The 26438-nt window shown below is 33.5% G+C and overlaps 3 protein-coding genes and 1 long non-coding RNA gene across 4 annotated transcripts; 2 read left to right on the top strand and 2 right to left on the bottom strand.

Moving 5' to 3' along the window:
- The first annotated feature begins 15969 nt into the window (after positions 1-15969).
- LOC133675883 (COBRA-like protein 4) lies at positions 15970-19106 on the top strand. Its single transcript, XM_062097417.1, has 6 exons — positions 15970-16188; positions 16287-16366; positions 16508-16964; positions 17232-17379; positions 17691-17968; positions 18250-19106. The coding sequence occupies exons 1-6, from the start codon at positions 16119-16121 to the stop codon at positions 18534-18536; spliced, it is 1320 nt and encodes a 439-aa protein (XP_061953401.1). The 5' UTR covers positions 15970-16118; the 3' UTR covers positions 18537-19106.
- LOC133675884 (uncharacterized) lies at positions 18660-19574 on the bottom strand. The gene is made up of 2 exons (XR_009835524.1): positions 19294-19574; positions 18660-18844 (listed from the first exon to the last, which is right to left on the bottom strand). It is a non-coding gene; the product is annotated as an uncharacterized LOC133675884 (long non-coding RNA).
- A 328-nt stretch (positions 19575-19902) lies between these two features.
- On the top strand, positions 19903-22648 carry LOC133675882 (COBRA-like protein 4). The gene is made up of 6 exons (XM_062097416.1): positions 19903-20096; positions 20222-20301; positions 20857-21313; positions 21405-21552; positions 21731-22008; positions 22112-22648. Exons 1-6 carry the CDS (start codon positions 19982-19984, stop codon positions 22393-22395), a joined length of 1362 nt encoding a protein of 453 aa, XP_061953400.1. The 5' UTR covers positions 19903-19981; the 3' UTR covers positions 22396-22648.
- A 107-nt stretch (positions 22649-22755) lies between these two features.
- On the bottom strand, positions 22756-25898 carry LOC133675881 (protein COBRA-like). The gene is made up of 6 exons (XM_062097415.1): positions 25669-25898; positions 25118-25197; positions 24506-24962; positions 23932-24094; positions 23527-23804; positions 22756-23433 (listed from the first exon to the last, which is right to left on the bottom strand). Exons 1-6 carry the CDS (start codon positions 25769-25771, stop codon positions 23141-23143), a joined length of 1374 nt encoding a protein of 457 aa, XP_061953399.1. The 5' UTR covers positions 25772-25898; the 3' UTR covers positions 22756-23140.
- Positions 25899-26438: the final 540 nt, after the last annotated feature.

The following is a 26438-nucleotide window of genomic DNA, read 5'->3' as shown; positions in this document are numbered from 1 at the left end:
CCACACTACCTTCTAATCCAAAGCATAATAGGCCATGAATCCTCTCTGAGCATCTAAGGTCTCATTGCAAGTTAGTGGCTTATTGCTTTTCCGGGACTGTTTATTTTTGTGTTGTGAATTTTATTTGGGTGTATTTTAAAAATATATTTAGTTTTAAAAATATTAAATTAATGTAATTTTTAGTATTTTTTTTTTATAGTTTAAATATGCTGATGTTGAAAAAATATATATTTTTTAAAGTATTTTTAAATAAAAAAATATTTTTGAAATGTATCATACACCACACTATTAAACACACACTAAATCTAGAAAGGGTGCCTCTACTTTCAAGAAGCCTTATTAACTTAATAAGCTTAGAACAAACTAGTCTCTAGATTCAGCTCAAGTGTTCACATAACCCAACAAGACAACACTCTGACAGCTAAATCCCATACAAATACACCTCAACACCAATAGTTTACCTCAAAGTAGCACTTGAATTACCTTAGCTACACTCCGAACAATTGATATCAAGTATTAAATGCTCACACATTCTCCTATCATAACTAAGAACGGTGTTAAGATATGCCTATACCTAATGAATGGCTCAAGGATATCATTTCTTCTCACTTAACAATGAACCATCAACCATTAGAGACTAATATTTAAAAAGATTGTTTATAAATAGGTGCCACAATAGTTTTTCTTCTCTATCATTGTTTCCATGCAAGTTGGTGTGGTTCATGACTATATAAACTTCCATGACCCATTAAATAAAAGGTTCAAATTTCTTGTCTTCCATTCTTTTCTTTTTTAATCAATAATCATATCTTTTTTTAAACTCTGTAAATACATACACAATATAGCCTTTAAGACTTCTTTCCTCTTACATCTGTATTGAAAAACATTTTTTAAACCGAACCCGATAATTGTTTTGTTTCATTATTTTCAAGTCTAGCAATCCATTTTCAACCTTTTAGTCTAATCATCATATTTGAAAAGAACATCATCCTTATGGGGTTTTTACTTAATTTTATTATTATTTAAATTGATTAAAAAATTCCTTTTGTTATCAAATAAAACGAAAGGAATTTTAAAATCTTCCTGTTGTTAGTGTCACTTGTTAGTTTCTTTATCTAACTTATTATGGAATTGAAAAGGCCATATATGTGAATGCGATGGACTAATGCTTATGAATAGTGAAGTGAATAAATTCTAGGTACAACTATTACAAAACCTGCCTTATAGATACATAATTCCTAGTAGATATTGATTTTGATGTTCGGACCACAAAATTGAATGTTTTGTCATTGTTTTTTTTACATTTATAACTAATAATTTTCTAGATGAGAAACATTTAGCTATTTCTTTTAACAACCCTCTACCTGGTATGTAAATTATATCAATTTTCTTGTAGGTAAGGTCGTTCCTCTAGAATTCTCTTACCAACAGAAGAAGAAATTTTTCTTAGAAGTAAAGCACTATTGTTGGGAGGAACTAATACTCTATAAACATTGTGTAAACCAAATTATTCAGCTATATGTTCTAGAATAAGAGATGGTAGATATTCTAAAGCATTTCAACATACTTGAATGTGATGGGCACTTTGAAGCTTGTCAAATAACAATTAATGTTCTTCAATTAGGATATTATTGGCCAAACTTGTTAAAGGATGCTCATGCTCTTATTATAACATATGATAGATACCGAAATTGTGGGAACATCTCTAGATAAAATGAGATGCCCCTACAGAATATTCTAAATGTGAAGGTGTTTATTGTTTAAGATATTGATTTTGTGGGACCATTTTCTTCATCATACAATAACAAATACATTCTTCTAGTAGTGGATTATATATAAAAGTAGATTAAGGTGATTGCAACTCCTACTAATGACCAAAAAGTTATGTTTAATTTTCTTTAAAAGAATATTTTTACTAGATTTAGGACCTTTAGGGCCATTATCAGTGATGAAATGACTCACTTCTATGTGGGGCAATCTTTGACCATCTTTTTGCTTGCTAGCATCTTCAAACTTGTAAAATTTATAAATCAAAGCCTTAGGTGCTAGAGCCACTCTTTATTGTTGGTGATGACAATCAAACGCATTGTTGCATCATATTAGATGTTTAGAGGAAACATCCTATTCTTGGACATCTTCACAAAGAAAATTAATCTCTCATTGTAGTCCTTAAAATGTAAGATTACAATCCTTCATGAAGAGAGTATAACCTTTTTCTAAAAGTTGGCCTACACTTAGCATGTTGTTCTTTATGGCTGGAATATAGTAAACATTTACGATGTAGCTATGATTTCCATTCTTTAACATGATTGAGATGTTGCCTTTACCTTCTACCAGAATTTTTTAGGTATCTTCAAAAGTGACTTGTCCTTGTAAAGTCTCATCTAGATTACCAAACAAGTCTAGTTATCCACATATATGATTGTTGGCTTCAAAATCTAGATACCAAACATTCTCTTGATTCTCACCTAGTCCATATTGGATAAATAATGTAGGTGATCCTTTTATGGTGGTATTTTTCTTTGTATAGTTGGGTTATTCATGTACCTCTGATAGAGCTTTTCTTTGACATTTAGTGCTATAGTGCCCAAACTAATTGCAGCTATAATATTAGATATTCCTCTTATCATGGTTATTGTAATCGCCTCCTCTTTCTCTATGAGTAAATGTTTGTTGTCCCCATCTTTCTTTAGTGTTATTTTTAACACTTCTACCCCTGGATCTTATATCCCAAGATTCTTTTCCTTGAAATCAGTGAGATCCTCCTTGTTCTTGTTGACCTCGTCCTTAAGTGGTAAATCCACTTATTAAAGTCCCTCTTTGCTCGTATCTATCTTCTTTAAGGGACAGTTTTGATTACAAGGCATGCTTTATTGCCTTATCTCTATTTTTTTCATGATTTTTTGTTTGTGAGCTTGTAAAAACCCATAAGCTCATCCACCGCCAACTTGTCAACTTCTTTAGACTCTTCAATAGTAATAACAACATAATTAAATCTTGGATCTAGGGATCTTAAAATTTTATTAGTAATCTGAGAATTTATGAAGGATTATCAATTTCTTCTCATCTAATTAACTATCATCATAATTCTTGTGTGATAATCAAAAATAGATTTTGAAGAATTCATTTGCCAATGATTTAAATTCACCTCGCAAAGATTGAAGATGAATCTTTTTTATTATGTTAGCACCTTTGTATTTTTGTTAAAGAGCCTCTCATATTTCCTTTGAGGTTTACATGAAAGCGATGATCTCAAATGTGACTTCATTGAGACCTTGATAAATAATGGTCTTGACTTTATTTTCTTTTTTATATTGGCTTTGAGGACTTGCTTTTGTGCCTCTTGTAGAGAATCTTCTATTTCTTTGGTATTTGGTTCATCATTACCATATTCTATAATCTCTATACACTTTCGTAAGCCAAGAAATGCATTTAGTTTGGTACATCATTTATCATAATTGTCTTGAGTAAGCTTCGAGATGATTGAAGATGAGTTTGACAAAACAAACATTGCAGATGAATCCAGAATGGTCAAAATAGTAGAGAACTAGTCTAAAATGGTTGAAAATAAGTAAAAAAATAGGCTGAACTAGTCAAAAACCCAATTCTGAACATCGGTCGGTTTGTTGGGGTTGAACTGGGAATATTCTAGGAATATTATTCAACCAACGACTTGATGGCTTGGCTCTGCACAAATCACAACTTGACTAAATGGCTTGGAGGCTCGGTTTATGGCTTGGCTTAGATGGCTCCACTTGGCTCAAATATGATGCGTGTGGGATGCACGTTGTTGACAAAAGTAGTGGCTTTAGGTGGTGCGTGTAGTGTACCCCTTTCTTTGATAAGGCTAATTTTTGCACTGTTGAGTTTGTATTAAAGAACCTTACACTATGGAATGACAAAAATATGTTTTTGACAACTTTGAAAATTTAGGCGCATTTCAAAAACTCCTCTGTATTTGACGAACGAGGCTCTGATAACAATTATTGATGGGAGAGACCACTGATGGTGGTTTTGAATCATTCAGAGGAGATAAAACAATATGTTTCATTTCATAAACAACAAGCTTAGATAAAATTGCAAACTCTCAAACTCCCACCCTCTCTTTCTCTCTAATGTTTCCCTATTTTATTTTCCACACTCAATAACATCAACTTTGTTGCCTATTTATACATAAAATAAAACAATGAAAAATAAAGTTCCATGTGTGAAAGATAATGGTAAGTGGCAGTGTGTAAGTGGTTGGTGGCTATAGTCGGTAGCTCTCGATCAATGGTTGGTGGTTGTCCTCCTTAACCTTCTGAATTGAGTTTCCTACAATAAATTTTGATGGAACCGGTGTAGTTGGCCTTGGATGTGGAGCAGCAGTTTTCCTAGTTACTAGAATGAATAATTCGATAGATCAAACACCCTTAACAAGTTGAATTTTGGTGGAAAAAGTGTGGTTTTAGGAGATAAAGACTCATACTGCTACCTTACACTAGAAGGAATTAGTGTAGAAGGAAATAGAATAGAATCTGGCAGAAATTTTCGCACTGCATTTACAGATGACAACATTATCATTGATTCGAAAACCATATTAACATATCTATTAGAGGATCTTTCAAATTCATCCATTTGAAACCGATTGATCACCCTATTCAAGAACTAAATCTTTGCTGCCATGCTAAAAATCATCTTAACATTCCCATTATCACAATGCACTTTACTGGTGCAGACGTGAAACTAAATTCTTTGCAGACATTCATTAAAATGGATGAGGATGTTATTTGCTTTTCTTTTGCATCTGACTTTGCAGTCTATGGCAACATACAACAAGTGAACTTCTTGATAGGATATGATCTTAAGATGCAGACTTTATCGTCCAAAGAAGCTAACTGCACAAAGTATTAACTATGGGACACTTTACCTCCCCCCTTCTCCCTACTCAATCCCGTCAAAAGGCGATAAAAAAAAGTTTTATCAAATGGAGTAATACTATAATTATTATCGGTCAATAAACTTTGTCAACAAGGTGATTATTAAAGCTCATTACAACCTTTTGCTTTCATGCATCTTGAAGAGCTTATAGCTGCATTAGGGAATATAGTTGCTTCTCTCTACATGTGTTTATGAAACAAAACTCGGTCATCTCCTTTATCGCAAACAAAGTATATATATCGATTAAATTTAGAGACAATGATTTTAATAGAGGAAACATGAATCCGAGTAAAAGAGAGTTGAAACAACATTCATGATGTCAAAGAACCATCTCAACCTAATAGTTTAAACTGTTAGGTGAGGTCTTAATATATGATTTATATTATGCTCTAACACCCCCCTCAAATGAAAGCCCTTTGGACTTGAAACTTGCATAGACACACACTACCTTATGCATGATTTTTCATCAAATAAATAGAGATGGTGAAATTTAAACTCGTAACCGCTTGGTCTTCAAAACTCTGATACCATGTCAAAGAATTAATTCAACCTAATAACTTAAACTGTTAGGTGAAGTCTCAGGATATCATTTATATTATTCTCTAACACATGATCACATGAATTCCTAGGTTAATGATGCAAGCTTCAACTAAAAACAATAATGAAACAAAAAACACATAATATTTTTATGGATGAAAAGGGCTGCAGATATGAGCCCTAAAATCGCAAGTTTATTCTCTAAATACTAATAATGAAGTTTGTTTCCTTACGAAATGTGTGTGTGTGTGTGTGTGTGTAAAGTTGGATCTTATATTATTTTGAGTTTGCTTAATTAAAAAAAAAAGGTAGAGAAATTGAAATTTGCAGATTTGGCCAAAAGTTTAATTTGTTTTTGATCTTTGAGTTATTTTGATTTGATTCTTGAAATTTTATTGGGTTAGTATTAATTCCTTTAATTTTCAGGTTTAGTTTAAAAAAATCTTTAGTTTCTTGATTTTTCTTGATTTTATAATTTTATTCGTGTCTTCATATCGTCATATATCTCGCATGAAATTCACATTGTTAATCGTAAAATTCATATTCTTAGTTTTGCCAATTTGCTAGTTGTTAGTTGAATATTTTATTATTCTTGAATTAATAATTAATTAGAAATTGTTACTTTGGTTAGTTAATTTATTTGATTATTGTGCTAATTACTTTTAAGAACTGAAAGTTGGCGATTGAGAGGTAAAAGGGTAGTGAGTATATTTGAGTGAAAAACCTATAAAAAGTTTGTGAAACGCGAGAGGAGAGACATTAATTTGAGAGTAAACATGTGAGAGAGTGTGTGAGAATATTTTTTTTTATATTTGTTGCTAATGTTTATTTTTAAAAATCAAAATATCTGTAAAAAATGGTTCATCACTAATAGGTAACGAGGCTATAGAAAAGAAATTGGATATGATAGCCTAGAGATGCTAAATTGTAAAAGGAACAAATCCAAACCGTTCTTGATGCTAGGAGGGAAGAAAAATTAAAGTTTAACCTTCCAAGGCTAAAGATAAAGAAAATAAGTTTTCAAAGGTTGATGATTAGAAAGTTGCTATGAAATTGGTAAAGGAGCAACAAAGAGAGAATATATTTTATATTAGATGTCATATTAGTAACAAGGTGTGTTGTAAGATTATTGATAGTGAAAGTTGTCCTAACGTTGCTAGTACTATACTTGGTAAGAAATTGAATATGAGAATTGTTAAACATGATAAACCTTATAAGCTTCAATGATTGAATGAATGTGATGAAGTTATGGTGACTAAACATGTTTTGATTTTTTTTTTGATTGAAAAGTATAAGGATGATGTTTTGTGTGACATGATTCCAATGCATTGTAGTCATTTACTATTAAGGAGACCTTGGCAATTTAATAGGAAGGACAAGCGTGATGAACTTAAAAATAGGTATTTTCTTGAATATGATGGAAGGACATATACACTTGCATCATTGTCACCTAAAAAGGTTTATGAAGACCAATTGAAATTGAAAAAGAAAAGTGAAGTTGAAATGGTAATACAACAATGTGAGGTCGTGGTTACCATGAAAAAATATATACGAAAATGGTTAGTAAGGCATGCTTATTTGTAATTATTATCAACTACAAAAGTTCATAAAAAGAAAGTCTTTAAGGCTTAAACAAGACCAATTAAAGTTGAAAAGAGAAAGTAAAGCCAATAAGACAAATAAACAGTGTGAAATTATGAGTTTAAAGACTGAAAATAAAGAAGTCTTAAGGAAGGAATAAGAAAGGAGAGAAAAGGCTTAGATTTGGCTAATGGAGAAAAAAAAGGTTAATAGAAGCCAAGAATGGAAAGAAGAAAATAAGGATGAGAAAAGAAGAAAGTGTAGAACATATAGGTAAACACTTAAGTTTCTATTAAAAAAAAAGTGAGATCAAAAGTGCTTGTTTTTCTGACATGCCTATGATTTTATTTATGTATAAGAAGATATATTTTAACACTAACAATTTTGATTCTTTTATTTTTAATGTTGCTATATTTCTGTTACAGAAATTTGAGGATTGTATAGGATAATCAAATTTGGATTTCAGTTTAATTATACTACATAACTTTATACCAACAAACATAATGTTTTATCTAACCTTTGGATTAAGCTGATATTTTGCTAGAAGTTTTCAGATATTGTTTTTTAATCTTGAGTTAAAATTTCAAATGATTGGAGTTTTGTAAGGCTTTCTAATAAAGGGTCGAAGTTATTGCCCATAATGTTCTATGTATTTCTTGATAAGATCCATAATGGTTTGTCATTGATAAAAGGTGCACTCAATAATATTATGTTAAAGTATAAATATCTTATCCCTTGACTTGTTAATATACTTAATGAGTTGCATGAATCTTGTGTGTTTAGTAAGATTAATTTGAAAATTAGCATAATTCCCAAATATTAAAATTAAACAAAAAGAGGAAAAAAAAGTTTATTTTATTTATTATGGTCTTAATTTTCCTTTCTTAATATTATAAATATATCTTATATACAAGTTCATAAATCCTGACATTAAAAATAAATAATTGTTTTTTGTGTTTTTAAAATATAGGCCAAGTTCTAACGGATATTTATAAATTATTTGTAAAATTCATCAATTTATTTTTCTTAAAAATATAAGGAAAAACATGTTTTTATTTTACAAAAAAATATGCATGAAAAGTATCTTTGAATTTAGCCATATGCATTATTAAAAAAAAAACCAAAGTTCATGCAAAATTCATTAGCCCACCATTAGCATTCAAACACAAACCAAATTAAAGACCTAAACCTTAATAGGAACCCATGTATTTAAAAGCCCACATAAATTTGATTAGGGTGAGCAAAAATACTGAATAACCGATTAAACTGAAAAAAAAACAAAAAAAACCAAATTGAAAAAAAACCAAATTAACCGATTAAAAAATCACAAAAAAAATCTCGTTCGGTTCGGTTTCAGTTTTCAAAGTCTGAAACCGATTGAACCGAATCGAAACGAACTGGTTCAACCAAACCAACACTTAAAAAAAAACAAGTATAAATAAGACTTTTTTTGTAACCCTAAACCTAAAGTAACTTTCTTTTAAGATAGTCGTCCCTCTCTTTGCTCTCTGCATCTCTCACTTTCTCTTCTCTCTGATTTTTCTCTGTACTCCACGATCCACATCCCATAATTGTTAGGAATTGTTAGGCTTATGTTGCTCTATGCTCATTTTTCCTCCTATCACATCTTTCTTCCCTTTTGATTTTAATTCTTTTAGTTCAGGCACATCTTGATTTACTTTTACTTTTGCTTTTAACATTGTAATTGTTATGTCATTTTTCATGTAATTGAAGAAGATTGTTATGTCAAACTAGTAAAAGGTTTTTCTATGATTTCTTGATGTTGGTCTTGTGAGAAGATTGTTATATCAAACCAGTAGAAGATTGGATATCGGGTTTGGTTATTTATTGAAGAAACCGAGTATAAAAACACCACACACTTAACAGATGGTGTGGATCTATGTAAAAATTTGCAATTGGTTTCCTCTCATTCTGGTTTTACATTTGAATAATTCATATATTTTGATCTTTATTTTTTTTCTAGTCAAATGACTTCTTTTCTTTTCTTTTGTATTATGTATATTTTACGCAGAGGTTAATTTTTGAGTAAGGATCTAACAAAAAGAACGTTGAGGTTCGATTTCTGGATATTATCTTGTTTAGCTTGCCAAGAATGCCAAGATTTCTTAGAAAATAGGCACAAAACTATGAAAATAGAAATAAGAAGAATCGGTTTGAAAGGAAAAAAACCAAACCGAACATGGTCGGTTCGAACCGGTTTTCGGTTCGGTTAGGTTCAAAAACTTGAAAAAAAATAATTTTGGTTTGGTTATTTATTTTGGCCCAAAACCGGACCGAACCAAAAATGTACACCCCTAAATATGATCCATAAAAAAAAAATTGAGCAAAAAGGATCAGCTTACAACATAAAAATTGGCCTAAAAAATGGCTGGGATGAAATAATAAGCATGACCCAAATTTTTCAAAGTCAATAAAGCATAATCCAACAACACGAACGACGCGACAAAATTTTCTTGTGATAGATCAAAGTAGTGAAAAACAAGAAACTTTGCCCACGATTCATGTCATTATTTCTCCATACTCTCCAGGCATATCTTGACTATAGATGAGAAGATAAATCATAAATCATGTAAACCAGAAACCATATCACAAGTTCAACAAAAATTAATTTCAAATCAACAATGTTCCCAATTCTCTAACTTAATTTATGACTTTTCAAGAACAAAAAACCTTCTTCAAAATTATTAGCTAAACATATCCAAATCATATCCATATTAAAATATATAAACCGATAAAATTAAACATAATTAGTAAACCTTGAGTATGAGACTTCAACTTTGATTTACTCACAACAACACTTTCAAAAGCATTAGAAAAGCATTACTAGTTCAGGATTTGTAACATTAATTAACAACAAAACATTATAATCATCATCACAATATATAAAGCAATTAATGATACAATTCTGTTCAAAACCCAACAAATCACTTCACACTCATTCTAATCTAAGACATGTTAAATAACGTTCAGCTTTGGACTCGACCGACCTTTTGGATATGGTTAGGTACGTGTTACTAGAAGCTGTTGAGAGCTAATGGAAGTGCAATGGCATATGATATGGCGTGTGTGGCGCGTGTAGTACATTGCCAAAGCCCTAATGCATGAACATCACTTGCCGATGAAATTAAATGGCGCGTGTGTTCGCAGATCATGAGCTACTCTTCTTTGAGCTTGTTCGGTAGTGTAGTCTACTGTTGTCTGTAGCCACGTATCAGAGCCCTCAAAACTTTTTTTAAAATTACGAAGGAATGGTAAAAATTATTTTTTAAAAACTTTTTATATAAAAATAATATTTTTATCTTTTAAAATTTATTTTTAATATTATCACATCAATTTAAAAACATAAATAAATATTTTACAACTAAAAATTTTTAAAATTAAAAAAAAAAACAGCAGTCGATCACAATGCCAAATGAAGCCTTCACTGGTCCCGCTGCTCCTACTGCTAGTGTTTACTAACATGGCTGAAAAATATAGTAAGGGCCGTATGGATATCGTGGAAAGTGGAGAGCCATAAGGCTAGTTGTGATGATTGTTATTACACGGCTGATGGAGATTTCAGGTCATAGAGGGAAGGTGGGAGAGTGATTTCGGTTGGGCTGGTGACTAGTTGGAAGGTATGGTCGATGGTAGGTATCAAAGGTGGATTTTTGATGCTACTACTATCGAGAGAGGGAGAAAGCTATCCTTGGTGTGGAGGCTCTGAGAGGTCAGGAAAATTTGATGGTTTTTGTGTACTGTTGTTTTTAAGACTTGACAATGGAGATGATGGGTCGTTGATGATAGTTAGAGGGAAGATGGGTCTGTGAGTGGTTTGACGGAGGAGGAACCAGGGACAAGAGAAGTGGTAGTGGGTAGTGCTTCGTCTGGCGTGGTTTTTCTTGGGGAAGATGAGAGTGCGTGAAATGCGAGAAAAGAGAGAGTAATGGTGTTTTTTTGTGTGGTAATTGTTTGAGAAGATAGGGAGAGTGAGGTCACGTTTTTCATCTCCTTTTTCAAGAAAAGGCAACTATTTGGTTTTATAATTTTTTTAAAGTATGGTTGCAGTTATTTTTTAAAATATTTTTTATGTTGAAATGTATTAAAATAATATATATTTTTTATTTTTAAAAAATTATTTTTGATATCAGTGCATCAAAACGATATAAAAAATACAAAAAAAAAATTAATTTTTAACAAAAAAAATTAAATTTTTTTAAAAACATTGGTGTCATTGCGTTTCCAAACACTCTCTATTGATTTTTCTGGAGAGAGTTTGGCATGGTAACTAAATATGTGGCTTTTATTTTAATGAAAAATGCCCTCTTGTAGGGTTTTTTTTATATATAGGTAAAGTAATTTTTTTAATTGCTTGGTCATCAAGTAATTTAATTTTATTTTGGTTTTTTTTATTTTTTTTTCTTTGCGTTTTTAGTCCTAGCTTTGTCTATTTTTATATTTTTTTCATTTTTCTTACTTTTTTAGTATTTGTTTTTGTTAAAGGCAATGTAAACTCAATGAAAAAAATTAATTAAAGATTTTGAAATAAACACATTGAAAATAAATTTTTAAATTTCATATTCTTTTGAAAAGACATTGAAAATGACAAAAATAACGTGAATACATCAAAAATTTATTTTTTTGGAATTGCTTTTTATTTTTTCATTTTTAAACAAATATTTTGAAAAGAAGGTCACAAATTGGGTTGTGAAACTATTAATAGGGAAATATCACTTTGTGTGCTTTGAAAAATATAGCATATTTTATTAAGGATAATTATTAGAAATTAATATAATTAATTCTCTACTTGATTTTTATAGATCTAGAATTATAATTTTGTATATTAATTACATTTAGTCCTTATTTTCTAAAACTTAGTTATAATTAATTCATACTTAATTTATTATCCTAGTTTAATTTATTGTCAATGATTCTTAATGTGTGTGACTCATTGATTTTTTAATATATTGACTCAAATATAAATCAGAATCCTAATAAAACATGATTAAATAAATTAAATAATTTAACTTATTATCAATTCAATAAATTGATTGATTTATACTTGAAAATCAAGAGTATTGTCTAACAATGTGTCATGATTTCTCAAATATTAGAAAAGTCATATGCTATGTTTAAATAAATCATGTATGTTCTTAACATCATAGTCATTAATCATTTGGAGAAGATTTAAAACTTTTTTTCAAATCTCATTCTACCTTATACGTGAATTTCTCAAAAAATACTATTTGATAACATATGAAACATTTTTTCTAATTTATCTAGGGTGATAAATAATCTTTTAATCACTTAAATACTTTTATATAATTTATGTTATACACAATATCTTCTCATTTATTACCTTTGATTAAGGCAATGTGTAGTTAGAATCAAAACATAGCATTCTCTATATAAGATAACTTGGTAATTAAATCTAAAGATCGTTTACACAACTACCATAAGAGTTTTTCTGTAAATACGAGTAATCTCTCAATAGAGCATGGAAAAAGCTATGCATTGGAGGAACCTTAACTATATGAATACAAAGAAAGGATTGTAGTGTTCTTTGGAATAGGGTTAATCATTACCCCACACTATAGATCTCTATAAGTTATGATGCTTCTCTACACTATAAAATCTTTCTCTTTCAAATTTTGTTCTTTAATGTTGGGTAAGTGAAATTCTACACTATAAAATCTTTCTCTTTCAAATTTTGTTCTTTAATGTTGGGTAAGTGAAATTCACTGAGGTCTTGAACCCATTGATTATAAAGACAATAATTCTATATCACTAAAATATATCAAATTAAGTAAAGTCCTTTTACATTCCTTGAAAGACAAATCTTGAAATGAAGATCATAGCAAGCTACTCCCTAGAAAGATTGATTTTGGGCAATGTTTATTCTTATATTACTAAACCTTAAAAAATAGATAATTACCCATATTTGGACACACCATAACGCTCTATAAATATTTTATTTCATTATAAAAGGTGTTTTTTTTTTTTATCTAGCATGACACTTTCTTAAAATGCTATATATATAGCTTAGTACAAAGAGGCCAATAACTATATACCTACCCCGCTACAACCGTTTTGAGGTATGATTCGATAGGCCTTTTGGACTTAGAGCTTATAAGGTGTTTGCATATTTAATATAGTATAAAACCTACATGCTATTTGAAGGTAAAAAGTCAAGTTCTTTCTCTCTCTATTTAACAATACTAAATCCAAGTGCACGTATTACATAATCCTAAAAAAAACTAATATGAATGTATGTGGAGGCACAAAGTTTCTTTACACTAGATAAATATCATCTATTATGGCTAAATTATATAAAGTAATGGTTTAAACTCCATACTTGAATATATAAACACATTGTTAAACTTTAGCCAAAATAGGGTGAATGTTGTTAGGAGTTTCTCTATTGGATTTGGAAAAGAATTTAGATAGATAGATTATGTCAAAAATATTTTGACACCTCCATTGGTTGCTAAAATAGTGGTACATTTTATCTAACCATTTGAGATACTTAACTATAGCACCACTAGACCATTGGGGATTTTTTTTCTAGTTATTTAGACTTACATGATCATCTCTAAAAAGGAAATCTTTCTTTCTTAATGTCTATGGTAAGATATTAGTCTTATTTGTCTTTAGATATTTTTTTATAGAATGGTCCTAGAAGTTCCCCTATAAGTTCCTATAAATATTGTTTGTAGATCAGTTCACATTAGGCATGTAGTCAATAAAGTTTTGATATGTGAGATGATCATAGGTTTAGGTGGAATAGAGCTTGAGTTTGTCATTTTAATCTTAGCATGAAATAAAAGTATTTAGGGTTCTGGAAATATCTAAGACTCTGAGAAAGGAATTAAGGACTTCTATGTAGAAGATAAAGTATTGGGAGTATTTTGAGAAACCTTAACATCATATCTAAAATTCATAGCACACACTATTTTAAAATTAAATTGATTGGTTGAAACGATGAACATGTTAAACATTTTTAAAACTATGGTCAATAGTTTTTGGGATAATAATATCATTTGCCATGTTATATTTGACTGATTCTAGTGATCAATTTCTGTATTAAACTTCTAACCGGTTTAATTGACTTATTTAAAGATATAATTGAAGGAAAATTAAGTTTAAAAGTTAATTGGGAAAAAAAAAGAATTAATTAAGTTTAAGAATTTAATTAAACTTCTAATGGGTTTTGTGGATTCAATCAAGTACTCAAATGAAGAAGAATCAAATTTGAAGGCTTAATTTGGAGCAATTCGTAAAGATAAAAAGATTAGGGACATTATTGAAACTTTCAAAGGCTAAAATGGTGCAATCCGGGGTTTAATTGAAAGAAATTTGAAAGTTGATTGAGAGTAAAATTGAAGATTGTCAAGACCAAGACAAAGTGTAAAAGGTACATGAGTTTGAGGATTGAAATTAATCAAATCAAGGGTCAATTTGAAAGAAATTTAAAGTTTGATGGTTGCTAAGGGTCAAATTGTATAATCTAGAAATCAAAGACTAATTTGTAAAGGGTGCTCAAATTAAAGAACTTAAATCAAGGTTTCAGGTGTGCAATTTCAAAAATTAAAAAGTTTCAGGGTCAATTGAAGACATATGCTAAAATTAAAAAGATAAGAAGCAAATTGAAATTTCCCAAAATCCTAATTGAAAACTATAATTTCAAAGGCTTAAATAGATGAAGTATCACTTTTTTTTAATAAAAATAATAAATAACATGTCATCTTATTTTTATCTATCATCTTTTTCAGTGGATAAAAGTTGATTGAGATGCCACTTTAAACGAATAAATATGGTATTTTCCAGCATTTCATGGCCTCCAACTACCACCATTGAATTAGGAAACAACTCCTCTTCAAGATCAAAAGCATCAAAGGGCACGTTTTCCACCTCCTGAAGAACAAGAATCATTCATTATTGATTGATTGATTCTATTCATTCTCAATCTTTTAGTTTTCAACTGAGTTAGATAGGAAGTATCATTCAATGTTCCTTAATTGATCAACTACCGAACATTTATATATATTTAATTAGGAGTTTTTTTCTTTGAGAACGTTATTCTATTCTTAGCAACAATATCAATAAATTCATTCACAAATATATAAATTTTATATGAGGCTAGATAGTTACTTCTCCCTGTACATATATTCGTTTTTATTTATTTATTTATTATTATTGTTAAACACATTACATGCATATTTCTTACTTAACTTATATGACCTCCCATTCTCTTAAAAGTAGCTACTTTGAGTCATCTTTTTAGTTTAACATAATTATTCTTACAAGAAGTTATTTACCATAAATATTTTTGAATGAAAATCAATTTAAAAACAACAGTATGTTTTACATAACTTGATAATCTCATCCAATTGAGCATGAATTTGCGAAGAGTTTAACCCCTGTGTGCTCCGTTGACTGGCTGAAATTGGAAAGTGATACAGAGGCCTGACTGCGGTGTGGTGATATAGAGAGACCAACCTCTAAAGAGGCGCCTAAATAAACAAACTATATCTCTGTTGAAATAATGTGGCCTGAGAGAACTGTTGACAAGTCATTCTCATGAGGGGAGTTGACTGCTTGTTCCAGCTCCTACCAAGATCTTTAGCCCCCTCTTACAGACAAAACTAAAGAAACAGGAGTTTAAATATATAAATGGCGGAAATCATTTTTAAAATTAATCTTGTAGTTTTGAATGCTTCTCCTGATCATTCATTGACAACAATGTCCTTCCCCTACATCCATCCTTGCCTGCCGTCTGAGCTATGAACTGGTATCCAAGTAATTTCAGCTATGCAATGGCCATTGGAGGGTTACATCAGATGAGGTTTGGTCAATCCTAAACAAAGATTTTCTGTAACAGACCTGGATGGACACGCGCATAATGTACAAAAGTAAACTTGTCAAGATAATGACATGAACTTGCAACAAGGCTGGTTGGTGAGAGTTTGATATAAGGAGTTCATGAGAATGAACTGGTTCAAGCCTTCGTCAGCTTGATGCTAATTCCCCCTCCCTTGTATCTTCGGCGTAAAGGTGTCTGATACTGGAGAACTTGCGGCATGGATTTTGATAGATTTTCATCCCCATTTTTCTCTGCTGTTTTCTTTATTCTGGTACTCTCTCGTGCAGGTACTATAGCCTCTGCTCAGGGTTTTCAACTCTATTCAAGCTCTGATGTACTACTAATTTTTTGTATCTTTTGAACTGTAATTTATTTACAATTTCAGAGGCATATGACTATCTGGACCCAACTGGGAACATAACGCTCAAATGGGACGTTATCTCATGGACTCCAGATGGTTATGTGGTAAGTAACCATCTTTCATTAACATTTCTTAATGCTTATTATAATAGCTGCAGATTAGGAAATTAATGAACAGAATTGCTCGACAGATTGCACTGATATAAATGCTTGAGAAGATTTAAAATTACTTGTGTGACTTTTCAGGCAGTGGTGACAATGACCAACTTCCAAATGTATCGTCACATCATGAGTCCTGGCTGGACCGTAGGATGGACATGGGCTAAGAAAGAAGTTATCTGGTCAATGGTGGGAGCTCAAGCCACTGAGCAAGGAGACTGTTCCAAGTTCAGAATGAACATCCCGCACTGTTGTATGAAGAATCCTACTGTCGTTGACATGCTTCCAGGGGTGCCTTACAACCAACAAATTGCCAATTGCTGCAAAGGTGGTGTGGTATCGTCATGGGGACAGGACCCTTCAGCAGCAGTTTCTTCTTTTCAGTTGAGTGTTGGACGTTCTGGTACTACTAATAAAACAGTAAGATTGCCGAAGAACTTCACTTTGCTCGGTCCTGGACTAGGCTACTCTTGCAGCCAAGCAAAAATTGTTCCACCCACTGTCTTTCTAACTTCCGATGGCCGTCGAAAAACTCAAGCAATGAGTAAGTCTGCTTCTCGGGAAAAGAAGTTTTATTGACAACCAAAAACACTAATCTATTTTCATTACAAACCAGAAGATTCGTTGTTGTTAATGATGAAAGGGTTGGTTGATGATCAATTCAAGTTGGGAAACTCAATCAGCTACTGTTGTGTTATACTTTCTTCATGAAAAACCTTGAAATCAAAACATTTCAATTGCCTAAACGCCAAAGCAGTTACAGTAGCTTTCACAATTACCATCATTTTAATCCTTTGTTTGTTATTTGCAGTGACATGGAATGTGACATGCACACACTCGCAAATGTTGGCGTCTAGGAATCCAACCTGTTGTGTATCGATGTCATCTTTTTACAACTCTACCATCACTCCTTGTCGAACTTGTGCTTGTGGCTGCCAGAACAACAGCACTTGTGTTCCGTAAGACTCTTTCAAACCATCAAATACACAACAAGCTGCATTACTGAGTCACATTTACATTTCATCTACTAAATACTATATTTTTGCACATGTATACTGCATCTTTGTCCATATATATGTACGTTCCTCGGAATCTGCTACATGGTTTTGCAGTGTTTTGACTCTACACACCATATTGCATGTCTGCAACCACTAGTTAATGTGAAGAAGATATTGGCAATTCGATGTTATTAATTTCCTGAAGACTCATGAACATTTGCATTGATATTTTAGGATATCTTCATAATTAAGAACTCTCTCACATAATGCAGGAGTGATTCGATGATTCAAAGCGTTGTAGGACTAAACACACCAACGAAAGATAATACCCCATTAGTGCAATGCACGAAACACAATTGCCCTATCCGTGTGCATTGGCATGTGAAGTTGAACTACAAGGAGTATTGGCGAGTGAAAATTTCCATCACCAATTTCAACTACCGCCTGAACTACACACAGTGGACACTTGTCGCTCAGCATCCAAATCTTAACAATATCACTCAAGTTTTTAGCTTTGCCTACAAGCCACTCTTGCCATATAAATCAGCAAGTAAGTCCATATATAATAACACTTGAACAAGGCTTTGAAAAGCTTTTTCACTACTAGAATTATTATGCTTATGACACCATGCATAAACTAGGAAATGCAAAACATTTCAGTGAAAACTAGCATGGTACCTGCAGCAAGTAAGCGAAATTTTAGTGAAAAAGTTAGCAGCAATCTAACCATCTTACTTGTAGTGCTTCTTCTGACTTGTAATTTTCCTTCTTTATTTACTTGGTATTTGTTGAAGTTAGGCTGAGTGTTGCTATTGGATGATATTTATGCAGATGACTCTGGAATGTTTTATGGTGTAAAGTTTTTCAATGATATCCTAATGGAAGCCGGCCCAGATGGAAATATCCAGACAGAGTTGATTCTGCAGAAGGATAAGAACACATTTACACTGAACAAGGGATGGGCTTTCCCGAGAAAAGTCTACTTCAATGGGGATGAATGCATGATGCCCCTTCCTGACGATTACCCATACTTACCTAATTCTGCCCCAAAAAATGTGATTGGGTTATCATTTGTTATTTCTGCATTTTTCCTTCTAGAGTTGCTAGCCTTTTGGTGATCATTGAACCGTAACAATTAATTCGAGTAAACAGGTTGAATGTTCGAGGCTATTTCACCAACAGATATGTGCCCGTGCCGTGCTGTGCTCTTCTGGGAGGTGGGAACTAGAGGATGCAACTAGTTGTTAACAAGTTTGTAAAATGCACCTTGTACAGAGAATTTAAGACTCGTTTTTCCTTTTCTACAATGGAATCCACTGTTCTCTGGAAACAATCTTTCTACCTTCCAAAATGGGAACGTACAAGTACACATCAATATTCAGAAATCCAGTTCTCTTGAAAAAGATGTTCTGCATTCCAAATTCCTCTGCAAAGTTGAGATTTCGTGATTGGCAGCTGAAAGATTCAAATTCATGGAATGGAAAATCCCTTGAATATACAAGCATAATTTAGGCTGCTTAGAAGTTAATTTCTTGCAGTTTTCCCCTCTGGTATTTGATTAGATGGCCTAAATTGATCCCATATTGCAGTTTGGTGTTATTGCATGCATTTCAAGAGGGGTTTTGCCCATTTATATGGTCCTTGTACTCCTTGAATTATTTTGATTGGACCCTCATATTCTTTTTGTATTGGTTAAGTCTCTCTATATATAGCAAGTGCTGTGCATTTAGGATGAGGTTTTGACAGACAGACATATAAACTACAGCGTGTTACAACGGAGAAACAGTAGTGAAATATGATGAAGAGAAGAAGAACTCAATCAGAGAGCAAGGCACATTTCAATAATAATAAAGAAGCTAATGCTACTAGGCCAACCTGATACCATGCGTGATGAACCCTAGCAGATATACGTATGTATGATAGATCTGATTACGAGTTCTGGTGCATCTTGTTTCCACAAAAATCTTAATGCGGTGGCAATATATATATATGTATGACTCCTTGGTATTCGTTGGAAACAAGCAACCAGCTTGGTCCTATTAATTTCATTGGCATGGATGGGTAAACCTTGCCTGCGTGTAGTAGAGGTTACTCAAACAACAAAATTGGAGACCCAAAAGATCCAGAGTGGTGAAGGCGGTAAGAAAGTCACCATGTGAAGAAGACCCAGGAGAGAAATGGTAAAAAGTCACTGGAAGAGAAGACTTGTTTTCAAAGCAGCCCAAACATGCAAGTATGTGAACAGTAGTACTTTGAAAGGGAAGAACCGTTGAGCTGTTGTGTTCAAACCTCTTAAAATCTCTCGCGCCAGCTCTTCCATCATTTTCTCACCAAAGCTTTGCTTCAAGATTCAGGAAACCTAGTGTAGAAAAGGTGTTGTGTATGTATCTGCTGAATGGCCTAACAACCAGTAGGTGAGACATCAAGAAGCAAAGCATTCATTTTCATTTTTGAAAGCCTACAATTTTCCTTTTAAACATAATGCTGTTATGAAGTTCATCTTATTCTCGTGCCTTTTAAATCATTGGTGAAGAGCTACGACTGGTCAGGTGACCTTGACACCATGGAATTCGATAAGTCTGCCAAAGATTGTTATCAATCCCTGCAACGCTCCTTGTTGGCTGAAATGAAGTTCATATTCTTGATTGCTCTAGTTTTCATGATAGTTCCTCATGCAGGTATATACTCCAGGCTTCTTTCTCGGGATAATAAACTCGAAAAATGGATTTTCTTCACTGTTTTTCATGACATCAAGTCCTGATCTATATTCATTTTCTGTCTCGCTTTGTTGTCATGATTGCAGCTGCATACGACCCATTGGATCCAAATGGAAACATAACAATCAAATGGGATGTAATGTCCTGGACACCAGACGGTTATGTGGTGAGTATCATCTCTTTCTCTGTGTGTGTGTTTTTTTTTTTTTTCTTATAAGAACACTCTGCATATGTATATATTTGACTGAACAAGTGACAGTAGCACTAATTTATCCTCTGCTTCAATTTCATTAATTTCTCATATCTCACAAACCATATTACCCAAATATCTCAAAGAGACTTGATCAAGGAAACAGAACAAATCCAGAACAATAATAAGCCAGCCTTGCTTAAGTTTTGAAACCTGGCCTGAATTAGGTTTCAAGTTTTGATTTTGTCTCCTATGCTCTCCAGCCATCAACAATAGAAATCAAACAAGAGCATGCACCACCTTCAGGATCTCATTCCCTTTCCCTATTACCATGCTTTCGTTGATCACAGAAAAAATGAAAGGACGTTGCTTGAGTATTTGTCGACATTTATTTTCCTCACTCTTTCGGAGATCCAGATGGAAGCTCACTCTTTCTTAGATAAAGATGTGACTTCAAGTAACCATTAAGATATTTCATGGGTGTCACAAAAACGGAATGAAAATAACTCACAATCATGTTTTCTTTCACAGGCTACAGTAACCATGAGCAACTTCCAAATGTACCGGCACATTATAAGCCCTGGCTGGACTCTATCATGGTCATGGGCTAAGAAAGAAGTGCTATGGTCAATGGTGGGGGCTCAAACTACAGAGCAAGGAGACTGTTCTAAGTTCAAGGGAAACATACCGCATTGCTGTAAAAAGACCCCCACGGTTGTCGACCTGCTACCTGGAGTCCCTTACAACCAGCAATTCTCCAATTGTTGTAAGGGCGGTGTGATGGCGGCATGGGGCCAGGATCCTACAGCTTCAGTCTCAGCCTTTCAGGTGAGCGTTGGACTTGCCGGAACGTCAAATAAAACAGTGAAACTGCCCAAGAACTTCACTTTGCTTGGTCCAGGACCAGGGTATACTTGTGGACCTGCAAAAATAGTGCCATCTACGGTCTTCCTAACACCTGACCGTAGACGAAAAACCCAGGCCCTCAGTAAGTTTATTTCCTCCAAGCTTGTTCTGAACATCTTATGTTTTAGTTCGTTGCAATTTCCGCATTACAAGTGTAATTTTTCTTTATGCAGTGACATGGAATGTCACCTGCACCTACTCACAGTTTCTAGCCTCCAAAAATCCAACCTGCTGCGTTTCATTCTCATCTTTCTACAATGAAACAATCACTCCTTGCCCAACCTGTGCTTGCGGTTGCCAGTCCAAGAACAGCTGTGTCAAGTAAGGCTTACAGATTTTGTTTCTCCCCGTCACTCTCGTCTCTAGTTGCACAATGACATTAACTGATATAGTTGTGTGTAAATACATGTATAGCTGCATGATAATAGAGCTAATTATGAAGGCTGGTATGTGTTCATTATTTGAAATGTAAATTTGCTGCTGGATATAAAAAATGCAGGAGTAACTCGAAGGAATCCCACAAAAAGGGGATAAACACGCCAAAGAAGGACAACACACCATTGCTACAATGCACACATCATATGTGCCCTATTCGAGTGCACTGGCATGTGAAGGTCAATTACAGAGACTATTGGCGCGCAAAGGTTGCGGTAACTAATTTCAACTACCGGATGAACTACACAGAGTGGACTCTTGTTGTTCAGCATCCAAATCTCAACAATGTCACTCAAGTCTTCAGCTTTGATTACAAGCCTCTCGTACCTTATGAATCCATAAGTAGGTGCATAAAATTAAAGTTCAGATAAAAAGCTTATGAAGTTCTTCTGATTTTGAAACTCCAGAATGAAGTTGATATTCACATGGAACTGATTTTGTGCAGATGATACTGGTATGTTCTATGGCATGAAGTTCTACAATGACCTTCTAATGGAAGCTGGCCCTTTTGGAAATGTCCAATCTGAGGTGCTTCTTCAGAAGGACAAGAACACTTTTAGCCTGAAGCAGGGATGGGCATTTCCGAGGAAGGTCTACTTCAACGGTGATGAATGCATGCTTCCCCCACCTGACACATATCCATATCTGCCTAATTCCGCATATGCAAATCCAACTTCAATTCTGTCAATGGCAGCTTCATTGCTCCTGATATTGCTGTCTATGGGGTGACCAGCAGAGGAAAATTATAACTTTCTGATGTTCTTGCAGCAGATCATATACATGGTGGTTTTGAAAGCCAGACAACTTTTTTGTAACAGGTACATTTATCATCATTAACCCTCACCTGTGAACTAGAAGTTATAATCAGGTGTGGGAACATTCAGCTGTACTATTCTTTTGTACGAGTGATTGAACTTGTGATGAACAAACTAGAGCTATATTTCACTCAAAACATAAAGATTTTTGGTGTGTTCAAACCAAATCGTTTCCTTTCTTACTTTTCTGTCTGAACATGTTTATTACCACTCAAACTTTTAGCATATCATTCGTGTTTGGCATACAGCAATGACAATAAATATGCACAAGGACTTCAAAAAAAACTACGAATAAAAATCCATTTATCAGCTGTAAATTCTTCGTGTAGTTCCTTATTACAAGGATACGAACAAATAATATGTTGATATTCCACAAACAAAATGATCGAGTGTACAACATAAATAAACATGTAGAAGAACCACTAATTCCCAATATAAAAAAGAGAACGTGACAAAAGATTTCTAATTGCCAATTAACATATTGGTGGTAACATGGTTATGGTGCTCCAAATCCACTTGCATTGCCATAACTTGCTGATCTTACACATTCAAGCCTTTGATTGGATTCCCTTAAATCCCAGCACTGTAACTCAAACAAGATGGGATTTCTTGATTGCTAGAACAACAGATAGTTTAAAGACTGGCATAGACATGATTCATCACACATGAGCAAATAGGAATGCCATAGACAAAAACAATGTCATGACTGGAAGAAGTAGAGAGATAACTGGGCGAGAACTATCATTTGGTAACCATGGGTAGGCATCTGGGGGTGGCATGACACAATTATCACCATTGAAGTAAATCCTCCTAGGGAAAGCCCATCCCTTTTCAAAAGTGAAAGTTGATTTGTCCTTTCGGAACAGTAGCTCTGACTGAACATTCCCGAGAGGACCAGCTTGTGATAGAAAATCATTGTAGAACTTGACACCCCATAACATGGCTGTATCATCTGCAAAATAAAATCATATAGATACATCTCAGACACAAGAAAAAAGAGAACCATACAAGTTTACACAAAGGCAGAGGAAGTTTGGTGACTTACTTAGCCCTTCGTAAGGAGTTAGTGACTTGTACTGAAAGCTAAAAATCTTGGTGAGGTTATCAAAGTTGGGATGTTGCACAACCATATTCCACAGTGAGTAGTTCATTCGGTAATTGAAATTGGTGACTGTAACCTTCACCCGCCAATACTCCTTGTAATTGAGTTTAACATGCCAGTGGACTCGGATTGGACACATATGGCTGGTACACTGTACCAAAGGTGTATTGTCAGATTTTCCAGGAGGTGAAATAACTGAGGCTAAGTGTGGAGTGTCCGGGCTGAAAAAACACATGAAGAGAAAAATATCAGGGGAAAAAGAATGTGCAGAGCAGAACTAAGTTGAAAAATTCGACAGAGAAAACAGGAATTCAAGTTTTCAATAAACTGACAAATGAGGAAACTTACTGCACACAGGTTCCACTCCCAGCTCCAGTACTATTTTGACAGCCACAAGCACAAGTTGGGCAGCTTACTATTGTGTCATTATAAAAGGAGGAGAGAGAAACACAACAGGTAGGTGTCTTCTGAGCAAGGAATTGTGAATAAGTGCAAGTAATGTTCCAGGTCACTGCAATAACATACAATGTTAGATAAACTTAGGTTGTTATTCTTCCACCCTGAGAATTATATTAATTATATGAGTGTGATGGTTCACAGTAGTGACACCATACTTCAACTTCTAGTCCATGTCAAGCTTAATTATCACTATAACAACGCAGGCTTATTTCTAGGGACCAACTACAATCAAGAAAAGTTTTGGCAAACAGATACTATGCTAGTATCACATGATGTTTGGAAGCTAAGAAAATCCAAAACTAGAGATTTGTGGGAACGTTTCTAATAATCACGGGTCACCATATTAATATCACACGCTAAAAACAGGCATTATCTTGGCACTAGATCAGTTGTCCACACCAGAAAATACATTCAAAGTAATGAATCCCTAAATCACTCTAGAATAATTGAGACAATAACTTACTTAAAGCTTGAGTGATTCTCCTTTTGTCAGCCGATATAAATTTAGTTGGTCTCACAATCTTTGCCGGCCCACAAGTATATCCAGGCCCTGGTGCTTTCAAGGTGATGTTCTTTGGCACCCTAACAGTTTTGTTAGTGGTTCCAGCTGCACCAACACTAATTTGAAAGGAACTCACCGCATTGGCTGGGTCCTGTGCCCACGAATTTATCACTCCCCCTTTACAGCAATTGGCAATCTGCTGGTTGTAAGGGGTTCCTGGCAACAAATCCACAACAGTTGGATCCTTCTTACAGCAATGCGGTATGTTTCCCTTGTATTTTGAACAATCGCCTTGTTCGGTGGTTTGGGCTCCCATCATGTTCCAGATCACTTCCTTCTTTGCCCATGTCCACCCCAAAGTCCAACCCGGCGCCTGAATGTGGCGATATTGCTGGAAGTTATACATTGTAACAACTGCCTGCAAATGAGAACAACAGACATGAGAAAGTCCAGGGAAAAGATTCCGGGGAGGAACTTCAAGAAACTGGAAAGGGTAAATCACTGGAGTGCTTGACTTTGTGACCCAAAAATCCACTAAATGTGATATTGCATCATGTACTAGCTAGCACTTACAACATAGCCATCTGGAGTCCACTGTATTACGTCCCATTTGATAGTGATATTCCCATTTGGATCAAGAGCGTCATAAGCTTCTGCAAGTACATCAAGCAAAGATGAAAACTTTAGCCCTTAAGATTCTCATTAACTCAGACAGATACTGTATAAAAAGTAGATCAAAGTCTGAATTGCAGTGGAGGAGAGAAAAATGATGGCAAGAGAGCAATCTAAAAGACATCCAGGTCCAAGACAAAGATTATTTTAGTTTCTTGTGCATCTTTTAGAAATTAGAATTACAAAAGACTAATATTTAATGAACTACGTCACCAGCAACCATATCTTATGTGTTAAAGACGGTATACATAAGGAAACTCCAAGATCTTTAAGTTGAATGTATGAATAGAACCACAGATTTGTGCTTCTTAGACATAAGATTGCAGTCTTTCAAATTTTACCAATAATTCCTAGCAAGATAAGCAAAACCCAAATAATTAAGTAAAAAAGAACGAAAAGCGAGCATTTCCAATTCAAGAAACAAGAAAGTGAAGCAAAAGAAGAAAATTGACCTGTAGAAGTGAGAGTTGAGCACGAAATCAAGAAAAGAAGCAAAATGGTAAGAGCGGAAATCTTGGTAACGGATACAGTGACTAATGAGGAAGAAGGCTCCATTTCTTGATGTGTTGAAAATGGGATGCTTATGCCTCTGGTTCAGCTCAAGATCTGCATGAAAGCAGAGAGAGGGAGAGAGAGGGAGACAACTGTGGAAGACAAGTAGGAGTATAAAAAATCCGAGAGAGGTTAAATACTTAATTATTGGCTGTCAAGGGAAGGGAGGGGGAGGGGACTAACTGTAGTTCGTTAAAGAATTCCGAGCTTGAATTACCATTAACGAAAATTACCATATTAAAGAAAGATAAGTTCAATTAATGGACTAATTATACGATCCTCAAAGCACTTAATTAACAAGCATTTTTCCCTTTCTCCGAGCTATTAAAAAAGAAAGTCACGTTCTTAATTTGGATAAAAATAAAGGTTAGCTAAGAAAGTAAGATTGATCCGCCTTGCTTGTTTTTCAAGTTTGGTATACCCATTTTAGAAGATTATTTAAGAAATTAATTTTAATTAACACATAAACTATATAAAAAACACCATCTAATTTGAAAATATATTCTTATATTAAGGAAAAACCTCGTGTTTGATAGTGTGATTACGATTATTTTTCAAAGTGTTTTTTACTCGAAAATATATTAAAGTAATGTTTTTTATTTTTAAAAAATTATTTTTGACATTAATATATTAAAAAAAATCCAAAAACATCAAAAAAAATATTATTTTA

This window comes from Populus nigra, chromosome 16 (genome assembly GCF_951802175.1).
Source record: "Populus nigra chromosome 16, ddPopNigr1.1, whole genome shotgun sequence".
Lineage (NCBI taxonomy): Eukaryota > Viridiplantae > Streptophyta > Magnoliopsida > Malpighiales > Salicaceae > Populus > Populus nigra.
This window is presented reverse-complemented; position numbering and strand designations above follow the sequence as displayed.